This window comes from Myotis brandtii, unplaced genomic scaffold, assembly GCF_000412655.1.
Source record: "Myotis brandtii unplaced genomic scaffold, ASM41265v1 scaffold125, whole genome shotgun sequence".
Classification (NCBI taxonomy): domain Eukaryota; kingdom Metazoa; phylum Chordata; class Mammalia; order Chiroptera; family Vespertilionidae; genus Myotis; species Myotis brandtii.
The window spans coordinates 14,503,489-14,517,461 of NW_005354385.1; the positions used below are offsets into that span (position 1 = coordinate 14,503,489).

The following is a 13,973-nucleotide window of genomic DNA, read 5'->3' on the forward strand; positions in this document are numbered from 1 at the left end:
TGTCATTACATTAAGTGTGACTGGTGATAAAAAACAAAACAAACAAAAAAACCTCTCATGCTTTGGAATAATTACCACTATTCCAGAGTGGTACAAACGATTTGTAGATGATCTGAGATTTGAACTCTTTGCAAATATTTTATGAAATCGCAAAAGATTAGAGTAACATGTGTTAGTGCAGTTATTTGTGAAAAGTCGCCATTTTATGATGAGCACCAAAGAGAGACAACCTGATTCTGGAGAAACTCGATTACCTTTGCAAGAGTGACTTCTTTTATCTATGTGAATTCTTCCTGATGTGGACACTACTTCTTTAAAATTGAGTCCAGTTGCTTTCCCTACGCCTGGCGGGGAATCTACTATTCCTGAGAAGAGAGGCTTTTGTTCATCGTCAATGGAGGAGATGAAAGATGAAGATCTGCTTTTTTTCTCTTCCGTGTGTTTTTTGGAACTCTGATAATTTCTTATGGTGTCTCCAGAATCTTCAGCATCATTTGTACTGTTTCCTTTCCCAAAATCTATCAAGGAAAGTTATTTTATAGAAGATAATTAAATATGACACTGTGAATATTACACTACTTATACACCAACGACCTTTTCAATAGTGATGTTCTTTGAATAACTTAATTTCTATAAAATCACCAGAAAAGTTCTTTCTCTCTTTTTTTTCTGTTAAAAGTGTAGCTAATTACATAGACTTTTTCTTAATTTGGGGAATATTAGATTATTCTAATGAAATACATGATTCATTTTAAAATTAAAAGATTATCTGGAAAGTAATAATATTTTATTTCAGGGAAAAATAACACTGTAAGATAACTTGCAGGCTTATGCCTGCTCAACAGTTACTTGTATTCTTGAAATCTGGTGCATTATCTCTTAAGGAAATAAAAAGGGAGGAGAAATGTGTCCCAATTCTAAAATATCAGCACTAGGCAGCTTGTTGTTTGTTTTTAAATGTCACGCCCTGGCATCTGTAGAGACCTTCATACATTGCAAAGGTGTAAACTGGAAGCTCCTTGTGCTAAAGGCTGGCAGCTGAATTTCAACTGCAGACATCAATGTAGTGACCTTGCAATTCTGGAGTTTGTTTGTGTAGCATGTTGAAAAGAACATAAAGCTAAATACAGTAATTAAGGTGGGTTTACCAATTACATTATAGCCAGTAGTGCCTATTAACTGTTTTATGCAGAAATATCAGGATAATTTCAGCCCTTAATTTGTGTTAGAATGTACGTCAGCAAGAACACTCAAAGAGACAAATACCAGAGGTTGTTTCCATTAGTTTCCTGGGGAGACAGTATAATTCTCCATCTGGTTACTGCTAATAACTAACCAACATACTATATCACTTTCTAGAGAAATGGTTGAGACAGTGTCTCCATCTACACTCTGACTGGTTGTGCTTGCTTTGATTGTTACAGAAGGAAAAAAAAATTGATTTAAGGCCACTCGAGAGACACTTCCAATTGTTTTTAAAAATTCCCATATGAAGTAGAAATTAGAGATTTTTTTCTTTATTTAAAAAAATCATAATTTAAAATATGAGAAGCCAGAAAGCAACCCAGTGTAAAAATGGATAGAGTTAAAAAGTCAGCCTCATGTAAACTTGTTATTAAGGAGTCAGTGCTCTATCAATTAAAGTTAATATAACAAAAGGGGATAGCTCAATTTATTGTCCTTAATAATTCACACTTGCTCAGTGACTTCATTTTTGCTGAGAAGACCACAGACCTTTCCGAGCTCAAGCACTGTAGACATCATTGATCACTCAGTGTCACTTATGTTTCTCTATTCAACCACTAATCTAATTGTTGTAAGTATTTCGATCAGCTCTTCCTGCACAAACCCTCTTTCCTCCAGAGTCACTGACACAGCCTCTTCAAGCTTCTGAACTTCATTCTTGTCATTTCTTTCTGTTTACTTTGATTAACTTCTCCCCTTCTGAAAATTGGATCAACATTCCCCACTTTATGAATATATAATTTTGTTCCTCAAGAAATAATAGTTTCCAATATTAGGTTGATAGATTTTTTTTTTAAAAAGAAAGAAAAGCTTCACTTTTCTAAATTATCCTCATATCTGCCAAGTGAATTTCATCAGTTTGCTGCTGCTAAGTAAACCTTTGTGCAGTTTGACCACCAGGGGCGTTTGAATTAGTTTTTCTTTTAAACACCTTCAGGGTATCTTTTCTGGCAGAATCAAATGCAAACTGATTTAACCATTCATTCATTTGGCTCTAAGTATGAAAATGCTAACATTAATATTTGTGTTGAATGTAGCTTAAAAATATTGAATCACTTTGTCTCTTTGGCTTGAGAGGTCTTGGAAGGCCTCTGTAGATTTTTAAATCCTCACACATCACCAGTAAAATGTCCTTGTTGGACTTGCTACATGAACCTCAGTCTTTATTTACTAATTTATGGTCTAATTTTGTATGCTTAGGGACAAAGTCATCAGTTAACATATATTGTTAAATTGAATTGTAGCTTGCTGATTTCCACTCAGGATAAGTATTCACAAAATGTGGTGAGTGAAGGATTATTATTTAGTTCTAAAGTGAAATGGAGATTACTTCATGTTCTTGGTATCTAAATCCTTTAGCAAAAATTCTATGTAAAAGCAGGATCATGAAAGAAGAAGAAATCGTTTGATATCTTTGAATTGTTCTACTACTTAAGGAGAATTCCTCCATCTTTATTTCCATGTTCCTTGCCACCTGACAGTCAGCCAGCTGCCTCCCGGAAAGCAGGCCATCTGAATGGTTTCTTTGATGCAGCTTGTCTGCAACAACAATTTTCTATTCCCTACTAAATAAATCACAGCTTCATCTTCTATCATCTACAATGAAAGTGGAAATGACACTCTATTTGTGGGTTAAAAATAGAAACTGCTCAGGCTGAGGCTGGAGGTTGGCTGATGGAATACATGAAATTGGGCTGAAATGCATTCTAATGAGCTTCCAGGTACCTCTAGATTTTGATAGCCTGTTTCATTTCTGCCTTTTCTTAGTTAAAGTGGATTATTCGATGGCTACTAAATAGTATTAGGTACTGCTTTTTTCTTAATGCTATTTTTATTCTACTTAGTAATATTGTTCTGAGGGCATTGATCTGAAAGTGTTTAACATTTTCCTCTTTGCAAGCAGTGAGATTGTCTAATAACTATTTACCATCATTTTGCAAATAAATTTTTTTGCCTGTTTAGTTAAGCCTTAAAGTTGCTTTCTGATTTAGACGACTGAAAACTATTTTTAAAATCTTTTGTTTCTGCAGGCTGACAGTTCATCTTTCTTTTCCTCATAGGACACAATTCTAAAGCATTTTGTGATTGGTCCTGCGGTGTCTCTCTGTGTTCAGAATGACTTGAACAGCACAGAAAAAGAGTGTCCAGATGGAGTCTTTCTCTCAGATTAATTACCATTTTTATTTGTCAGACCCAACAGGTAGATCAACTTCTGGACAAAGGGAGACATTTAATTTACTCTCTCAGCATCTGAATGTTAGATTTCTTACTGGTAGCAATTTTTCAAAAAGCTGAGCATTTCCAGGAAGATGCATTTTAAAAATTGATTTCATTGGAAAATTGACCTCTAAAATATATTATTTCCTTAGATTTCAAGTACCTTAGTTTCTCTCTAGTTTCAAAGAATGAAGACTAGTATCATTTTTTTCTGTACAAATAAAAGATGAAAAATTTAAAACTATCTTAAAAATAGAAATAAAGATATACTTATAAACTAGTATTGCTGAAATGGATGAGAGATAATCGCTATTTGTTATTAGAGAAGATATTCCAGAGAGGCCAAAGTATAATACCAATATATTTAAACACTTAATTTAATAAAATTATAATTATACTTATGCCTGTTCTCCAAAAATAAGTTTAACAATGTATATATTTATTCCTTACTTCAATAACTTTCATAGAAGTTATTTTATTTTGAAGAAACACTTTCAAAGCTTACTGACTTTTGGATGACCCTATGAAATCATTAATCATTAAGCCACTATTACAAAGAGAGAAAGTTTATTGCTAAATAAATAAAGTGCCAGGTATGATGAGCTCAAGATATTTCCACTCTCATATTTTGGGACATTACATATCTTCAGTTGAAATATATAGAAGTGCCTGCCAATTTTAATAAAATTATATAGGTAGGAAAATGAGAAAACTGCAGCCTTTCTTCCCTACTCTTATGGTGTGTGAATAATATATCTTAAAATGGGTTCCTGTTTTCAAGGCGATATGTAGTACCATCTAAGTCCAGTGGAAAGAGGATGATGAACATTTTGTTTTACTTTAATTTCCACTCTTTCGGTTGGCATGGACACATCATCAACAGTATTTTGATTATTTCCCCCTGTTTCTTGGATCTGTTACATTGCTGTTCTCATTGGCTTATTCTCTGACAAATGGTTGTTGATTCCCTAAATCAATCGTTAGTAACAACTTTGATACTAAATTTTCTGTCCCTAGAAAGAGTTGAGCAGACTATTTCAAATGTTTGGTCACAAAAATGCCATTGGTAAAAATGTGTGTGTGTGTGTGTGTGTGTTTGCAGCTCATGTGCCATTATACAGGGTGGAGCATACATTCTGTTGTATTAATGTATTATCTATGTTATAAAATATGAAAAATATAAAAATTTAAAAGCAATATTCCCCATAACCAAATGGGTCATAATGGCACACTCTGAGGTACGCACAATCTGATCTAACTTTGTAGACTCCTTAGAGAATATTTTCAACATGTTCTTACTGGCTATACCTCATTTACTTCTATTCTACCCAATCATATTATCAATGCTCATGTCCACTCAATAGGTCATTGAAGATTTATTTTTATTCTTCATTATCTGTAACAATAGCTTTTTATTTCTATCTCAAGAACTATAACACCTCCTGGTACAATGACCCTAGTCAAATTAGGAAGGTCCTGGGCACCTCTATGCCAGAATTTTAGGAAGGAAAGAGAGAACTACTAGATGATACCTTCAAAAAATACAAGGTGTCCGCCCTGGCCAGGTGGCTCAGTTGGTTGGAGTGTCCTCCTGTACACCAAAATTTTGCACATTCAATTGCTGGTCAGGGCATGAATGGGTGGCAACTGATTGATGTTTCTCACAGCAATGTTTCTCTCTATCTCATTCTCTCTGTCTCCCTCTCCCTTCTTCTCTGAAATCAATAAAAATATATTTAAAAAAAACATATTTTTAGATGAAGATTAAAAGAAATACAAGGGGTCCTCCTCAAATTGAGAACTGAACTGATGTCTCTTTCCTGTCAGGAAATGATTTTATTTTTCCAGAAGAAATGCTAAGCTCCCGAGGACAAACCACTGTCATTAACAAATTCATTTTAAGAGAGAAGTGATTCAATATGTTAAGCTTCTATTTGTTCAAGCTTCTCTTTATACCTATTCTTTTAAAATATACTTTTTAAAATGTAAGCTCCATAGCATCATGTGGTAGGCAAGACTGGAAGGGGGTGGGGAGAGATGAGGATTGAAGCCCAAAGAGTTTCAGTGCCTAGTTGAGTAGGTATGTAGTGAGGTAATGCAGGACTCGATCTCTGTCTGTTCCCAATGCCCAACCATGTGTTCTTACCTTTTGTTCTTGATGCCTCTGCTGATAAATTCATAGTCAGTGTTCTTTGATGTCTGCTTTCAAGGTATTGTTTTACATGAGCAGTAAACTAACTCTAATCAATGCTTTTCATAGATAGCTTTCAATTTATGGAGCCCCATATCATTTAGCCTCAATTATTTTCTGCAAGTTTTTTATACTTATACACTTGTTTTCTCTTAGATAATTGATTATACATCAAGAAGTATAGAATGGACGGCCACCTTCAAAGCATTAGATTGGTGTGACTTGGACTAAATTACTTTCAGCAACTTTGACACTTGTCTACAGTAGCATGAAGTTGTGAGACTAGACTAGGCTCTCAGGCTCTGGATAAATAAAGTTCATTATGTTTTCATATTAACCAAATTGTACTTACTCACTGAAACACCAGGAAATGTCAAAGAGCTACAGGAAGCCAGGCAAAACCCTTACTATCTACACTTTGTACAAAATGATGTCATAGACTAAGCCTGTGATTAGGGAAAAAGTTTTCAGAATCATTAGAAATGTCTAGTTGCATGAGCACAGTGTAAATTGTGCATGTTCTCAGAAGATAAAAACATTAGATAATTTAGCTTGCAAATGTGGAATCAAAACAAGATTAAGAGGAGGTTTAATAAATTTTCAACTCTTTGGGGTTCATTATAATATGAATAACACTATCAAGCTGCTCTTTGTTTCCAGCGAGGTCAAAATAAGAGATGAACTGCAGGATAAAGAATTTAGATTAAGTCTATAGGAGAATAACTTGACAGTAATGGTTCTGATTTTAGAAAAAGTCAATAAGAGAATAATGAAGGACATTGAAGAAATAAATGATCACCTATCTGTGAGTGATTTATTGTTCCGTAATCAGCCATAGGATACAATAATTATCCCGATTCAACAAATATTTATCAATTCTTCTTTGCTAAAGGAACTTATAGTTTGGTAGAGAAAAAGGACAAATACACCAATAACTACTGTACCGGGCAGATTTTGACAATATAATAAGAGGCAAGTGCCTTGAGAATTCTTAAGAGAAAGAATAACTATATATTTGTGGAATTCAAGAAAGAATTTATGTTGAATATGTCTTTAGAGATTTACATTGACAAAAAATGTAATGTTAGTGGATGAAAAAGTGTGTATTGTGGCTGTGTGCTTGTGCTTGCGTGTGTGTGTGTGTGTGTGTGTGTGTGAGGACAGGGAGGTAAAGTTTGATTAAGATAATAATATAAGCAAAAACACAGAAACAGTTTACGTGGACAAGAGGGCAGTTTAGTTCACTAGAAATATAGAGCTAATTTAAGCTAGTAGATGAGCTCCCCTTGGGTGAGAATTCAGAGAGAAGAGGGCCAAGAAAAGAACTTGGATTAAGAAAGCAAAAGGAGGAAGAGAATCAAAAGGAAGATGCATGAATTTTACTTTATTGACTCATTAATTTTTTCAATGAATATTTGTTGAACTCTTATTATGTGGCAAGCACTGAAAGGTGACTAAATATTTACTGCCTTCATGGGGCTTATGATCTAGAGGCAGACAATATCTATGAAATAATGATGCAAATAAACATAGAAGTACAACTGGAATGTTGCAAAAGAGAAGAGCTGATCCTGGAAGGTCAGGTTAAGTAGTGATAGAATGGGTAGAATCAGATAAGACTAAAGAGGTAGACATAGACCACCCTATTAAGAATTTAGGGAATGTGAAGCCCTTTGAGGGCTTTAAATAAGTGGGTGACATAAACTTAACTACATTTAGAAAAATAAATTCACCAGTTGTCCAGTGTGGAGAATAGATCAGAGAGAGTCAAGGTAAGTTGGGATGCTATTTCAGTATTGCAGGTGACAGATAATGATATTTTGACTCAGAGTTGTGGCCCTGAAGATGGAAAGAAGTAAACCAAAAAGGACCTAGTTTGATGACTAAGTGGAGATGTATTGGAAGTAGCAGTAATAAGACTTGTTGCCAGAGCTGATGGAGAGGTGGAGAGAAGGTTGGGGCCTAGGTGGCTACATGGCTGTGCAGTTGATTAAATGGTGGTGCCATTGAGAGACATAGCAATTGATGGAGAGACAGGTTTCCAGGGGGACATTGTGAGTTGAGTTTAGGAAATCTTGAGTTTGAGCTGCCTTTGAGATCTCCAGTTGATGGTTTAATAAGCAGTTGGGTATACTAGTATGAGGTTGAAGCTTAGATGGTCTGGGATTAAATATGCACACTTCCTATGTGAGAATATCATAAAACTGTAAGCATAAACATAGAATAAGAAGAGAAGAGGGCCTATGACCATGCCTTGAGAACTCTAGTAACTAATGGCCGAGTTTAAAAGATAATAATTTTGTGACTTTCTTCAAAGAATTACTGAGAGTAGGAGGAAAACAGGAAGAGTGCAGAGTCACAGATGCCAAGAGAGAAATACAGAAGAAGAAGAAGAGAATTGGTTTACAGTGATTCTGCTGAGAGGCCAAATGAAGTGAAGACTGGAATGTGTGATGGATCAGCATGAGGTAAGAGTGGAGGCTTCTTCAGGAAAGCCTTCTCCCATCTGCCCAGGCACAATTAGAAATATCCTCATTTGGCTTCCCACGGAGGTTTGCTTACTCTGGTTACAGCACCTAGTATTTATATTTGAAATAATAGAGGGTTTATCATCTCTTTTCTTCGGGATGACAAGGGCTATTTTACACCATTTGTTTCTCAGAGATGGAGTAACTCTTTAAAAATATGAAATGTTAAATGTATGTTTGTTGTATTTATGAGTAAAACATAAAGAGTAGTTAAAAGGACAGAAAATTCTAGAGAGGACAAAGAATGGCAAGTACCTCAGAGAATACCATCTTCATGCATGTCCTGCATGTGTGAGGACTAAGCACTGAGCCTGTGAGAAGACTCCTCTCTTCAGAACACTTTGCTCAGAATTCTGAGGCATAGTTATTCAGCTGTTATTAATTGGCCTCCTTTAAAAAAATCTATGCTATTTCTCTATTTGTGATGTCCTTGTAGCTATCAGATGGCTTTGTTGAATGACATTGCTGACAGCTGTCAATCAGAAACCATGTCATTAGCTACTGAATAAGAGCAAAGGATTTGCCTTCCTAAAACCTGAATAAAGTTTCCCCTTGACATCAGAAGTATAATGAGCAATTAAGTAAAAAGAGCTAATAACCACATGCTCTACAGTTCAACTTTATAAATAGAATGAATTACCTGTCTCTCCTTCACTATCAAATGATAATTTCCTTCTTCGTAGTTTACAGTTGTCTCCTTCTGAGTCATTCATGGACTGTGATCGTAGTAAGAGATCAGCCTTTGTTAATAGGACATGAAGATAAAATGGAAGATTATTCAATTTAAATAATGTGTTATCAGTAAACTCTTTACTATTTCATATGATTTCAACCACCATGAGACTTAATTATTAGACTGTAGGCAAACAGCCATGATGCTTTGCTTAATGATTATCTCTAAATTATAAAGTAGATTGATAGAATAATTCTAATCATTTCCCATTTTCCATAATATGGGAAATTATAGTTTTAGAAGTTATTTATCAGAAATGTTTGGGGATGATGTTGACAACATTTAGAGACTATGTTCTTCATGTGGAATGTATTTTATGTAACTTTGTAAAGTTAAAATAAAACAATAACAATTTTTAAAATCCTTGCAGAATGTGTATTATTTCAGAGAAAAAAGAGAGTGAACTAATTATAATTAGCTGTGATGTTTAAACTGCATGGTAATGATTAGAAGGTGGTATAGTTACACAATGGAATACTACTCAGCCATAAAAGAAGAAAATCTTACCCTTTTTGGTAGCATGGATGGACCTGAACAGCATTATGCTAAGTAAAATAAGCCAGTCAGAGAAAGACAAGTACTATATGATCCCACTTATATGTGAAATCTACTACCCTAGTGACCTTAAAAATCAAGCTAAAAAGTTTTTGCACAGAAAAAAAATTCATCAAGAAAATGAAAAAAACACAAAAACGACCCCCTGAATAGGAGAACATATTCTCCAATGATACATTCTACAAGGGGTTAATAGCCAAACTTTATAAAGAACTCATACAAATCAATACCAAGAAAACAAACAATCCAATTATAAAATGGGCAGAGGACCTGAAAAGACAATTCTCCAAAGGGGACATACTGATAACTAATATATATATGCTCAATGTCACTAATTGTCAGAGAAATGCAAATTAAAACTACAATGAGATATCACCTCACATTTTTCAGAATAGCTATCATCAATAAATCAATAAACAACAAATGTTGACAAGGATTGAAGATAATTGAACCCTCGTGCACTATTGGTAGGATTGCAAATTGGTGTAGCAACTATAGAAAGAGTATGGAGGTTCCTCAAAAGACTAAAAATAAAAGTGCCTTATGACCCAGCAATTATACTTCTGGGTTATATGTTCAAAGAAATCCAAAACACTAATTGGAAAACATACGCACCCCTACTTTCATTGCAGTGTTATTCACAGTAGTCAAGATATGGAAGCAACCCAAGTGCCCATATGGACAAATGGATAAAGAAGTGGTGGGTCCGGATGGTGTGGCCCAATGGTTGAGCATCTACCCATGCACTAGGAGGACACTGGTTCAATTCCCAGTCAGGGCACATGCCCAGGCTTCAGGCTCAATCCCCAGCAAGGGGCATGCAGGAGGCAGCAGATCAATGTTGATGTTTCTCTCTCACTGATGTGTCTATTTCTCCCTCTCTCTCTCTAAAATCAATAAAAACATATTTTTTAAAAAAAAGAAGTGGTGGTACATATATACAATGGAATGTTACTTGGCTATAAAAAAGAATCTTACTATTTGGGACAATATGAATGAACTTAGAGGGTATTATACTAAGTAAAATAAGCCAGTCAGAGAAAGACAAATACCATATAATTTCACTTATATGTAGACTCTAAAGAACTAAATAAACAAACAACAGAAACAGACTCAGATATAGAGAACAAACTGAGGGTTGCTAGATGAGAGGAGGGTTGGCTATTCCAGTGAAAAGGTGAAGGGAGTTAGAAGTACAAAATAGTGAAAAAGGAAAAGGGATGTAATGTACAGTATAAGAAATAGTAATATTGTGATAACTAGGCATGGTGCCAGGTGGGTATTAGAATTATCAGGAGGACACTTTGTAAATTGTATAATTGTCTAAACATTATGCTGTACACCTGAAACTAATAATAAAATAATATTGAATGTCAACTGTAAATAAAACAAATTTAAGTCTCTCACAGTACATGGGAATGACTGTAACTCCAGGACGAATTAAATCTGCCATCTTTTACCTAACTATTTACTTGAGGATCTTTATTTCCAGAGTGTATGTAGTTAGCATTAAGATACATTGGCAAGTTTCAAAAGCCCAAAATTTTATTTCTGACCAAAAAAATATTTAGAATTGGAGTTGGGATTACAGGATTTTTTTGGAGGGGGGAGGATGGAGGAATAACCTAATAATAAATGTGGGCTGCTACATAAGTTCTATATTCTTAAAACAGTGGTAGATAATAAGGATGTATGTTCACAGTGGAGGAGAGTGAGAGATACAAGGGCTACACTCTCAAAACTCATTTAAAAAGATTTTATGTAAAATCACTTAAAATATTTTTATTAGACTATATGCTATCCATTCTGAAGTACTAATTTTGATGCAGGTATAAGCCTGATTAATTTTTACCAATGTCATTTGGAAATTGTGTTAAATATGGATATAAAGTGGAATAAGTTTACTTTTTTATTATTAAAAAGACATTACTAACCAATGTCTGGTGTAAAAAATAGCCGAGAGAATATTTAACCTCTGTATAAGATAAATTTGGTTAGGGAATTTTCAATACTCTAGAATCACCCATTTCTTACAAATAGTTGTCCAATATAAGCCAAGGTTATTTTATATCAAGTATGCCACCTAAGAGTTCCTAAGAGGTAAGATTTAATTGACCTACTTAGAGTTATTTAATATATTTGAAAGTAATTAGACTAAATTCATTCCCTATAATTTAGAAATTCAATATTAAGTGGGCTTTTTCTTCCAAATATTCAGAATTAGTAGTTTTGTTATACTATTTTGCTTGACCTTTCAGAGGTATTTGAGCAATCCAAGAATAAAATAAAATGTCAAAAGTATAAGAAATAAGCAAACAGTTCACATATACCTTTGCACTCTCATGTCTTAGGTTGAAAGTCAACTCTAGGTTTGTGAGAAAGTGATCAGAAAACTCAGGATACATATCCAGAACCTCTAACAAGTCTTCTCTCTGGATCTTATGCAAATCACAGTATGTTAGAGCTCTTACATCTGCGTTAGACTTTCCAGGTTTGGCATAAAGATGAACCATTTCTCCAAATATATCGTTTTTCCCTTTAAAAAAGAAAAAAAGAAAATGAATTAAAGAAATTTGAATTGAATGTTGTTATTTTTTTTGTGTGTTTTTTTTTGTACAAGTAGAAGGGAACCACTGACTAATCTCTGAACTAAAAAGGCTATATAATAAAGAGGTAATATGCAAATTGACCATCACTCCAATACACAAGATGGCTGTCCCCATGTGGTCAAAAATGGTCACCACAAGATGGCCAGCAGGGGAGGGAAGTTGGGAGGGACCAGGCCTGCAAGGGAAGGTAGTTGGGGGCAATCAGGCCTTCAGGGGAGGGCAATTAGGGGAGATCAGGCCAGTAGGGGAGAGAAGTTGGGGGCAACCAGGCTGGCAAGGCAGTTAGGGGTGACTGGGCCAGCAGGGGAGGACAGTTGGGGGGGGAGGGGCGATCAGGCCTTCAGGGGAGGGCAGTTGAGGGCAACCAGGCTTACAGGGGAGGGCAGTTGGGGGGGACAAGTCCTGCATGGAAGGACAGTTAGGGGCGACCAGGTCAGCAGGGGAGGGCAGTTGAGGGGGTGATCAGGCCTGCATGGGAGGGTAGTTGGGGGCAACCAGGCCTGCAGGGGAGGGCAGTTAGGGGCAATCGGGCCAGCAGGGGAGCAGTTAGGCATCGATCAGGCTGGCAAGGGAGTGGTTAGGGGGTGATCAGGCTGGCGGGCAGAAGCAGTTAGGGGCAATCAGGCAGGCAGGGCTGGCGGGCAGAAGCAGTTAGGGGCAATCAGGCAGGCAGGCAGAGGCGGTTAGGGGTGATCAGTTGGACATCCCCGAGGGGTCCCAGATTGGAGAGGGTGCAGGCTGGGCTGAGGGACACCCCCCCCCCAGTGCACGAATTTCATGCACTGGGCCTCTAGTTTCAAATATAAAACCCATGGTCAACAGACTCTTGAGTAGTCACCTCATAGTAACTACTTAGTTTGTCTGCTGAATAGAATTTGCCTTTTAGTGCACTGGTCCTAGTATAAACCCAACTACTTTCTTGTTTTGATTCTTTGGCTAAACAACTAGAAAGCAGCAAATATGGCCTTACTCTGCTATCCCCCACATTGCTAAAAAAAAGGGCCTTGTCGTATAGGTGTGGTCTAATTTTGTCAATGCAGAAATATGAGAAAGGCTATGTGAGTCAGACTCATGAACTGTCTATCTCAGGATGGTCTTTGCAGGAGATGCTAAGCATGGGGTTATGGTGGAACACCTTTCCACTTAGAGGACTAGGGGTACAATTTGAACATACCCTGTTTCCTTTGGTAACCACTTTTGGATTTGCCTTTAATGAATTTATCCCATTGTTTAATAATCTAGTTATATTTTCTCAACATACACATTCATACTTTCTTGTCACATGGCCTTTATTCTAAAAGTGAGTCCTTGCAGTCTTTCCAAACCTGGGGTTTATTTAGTGTCTGGCTTCCGATGGGCCTTCCCCATCCCCTCTGCCTGGCTGAACGGTGAGGATGATAATGACAGCAGCAACAAATGCTCATTAAAGACTAAGTAGGTGCCAGGCACTGTGTCAATGCTTAGGTGCATTATTTAATTAAATACCCCAAATAACCTCATAAAGAAATTGCTAATTCTTATCCAAATTTTATGAATATGTAAAGAGGATTAAAGAGTTCAACTGATTAGGTCAAGGTGACCTACTTAGATGGGTAACAGGAGGGAGAGAGTAACTATGAATAAATCTCATGCATTCTGACTCCAGTCAAAATCTTTACACACCACTTGTGTTTAAATTCCCTCCAATATTTTCCCTGAATGTCATGGCCACTCAGATTTTTCTGTCTGAATGTCAAGACACTTAAAAAAAATTGTGCCTGTGGAATATGTACTAAATAATTCTTGATAGATTATTGATTACATGTAGATTATTGATTACATGACTTTTAAAGATCATCAATGGAAGTGTAAAATAGTACTTGCTTGCAAATATCCTGGTTTCTTTTCATATTTAG

General features: G+C 36.0%; 1 protein-coding gene across 6 annotated transcripts in view; it reads right to left on the reverse strand.

Annotated features, from left to right (window-relative positions):
* The window catches only part of KCNH7 (potassium channel, voltage gated eag related subfamily H, member 7), a 411,835-nt gene that overhangs the window by 19,549 nt on the left and 378,313 nt on the right, over positions 1-13,973 (reverse strand). For 5 of the 6 annotated variants that reach the window (XM_014534137.1, XM_014534135.1, XM_014534136.1 and 2 more), the window contains 3 exons: positions 11,800-12,005; positions 8,822-8,921; positions 255-518 (listed from right to left, as the gene is read on the reverse strand). In XM_014534137.1, the coding sequence (XP_014389623.1) occupies positions 255-518; positions 8,822-8,921; positions 11,800-12,005 (570 nt within the window). The remainder of the gene's footprint in view (positions 1-254; positions 519-8,821; positions 8,922-11,799; positions 12,006-13,973) is intronic. The other variant, XM_014534138.1, reaches the window with a different exon arrangement.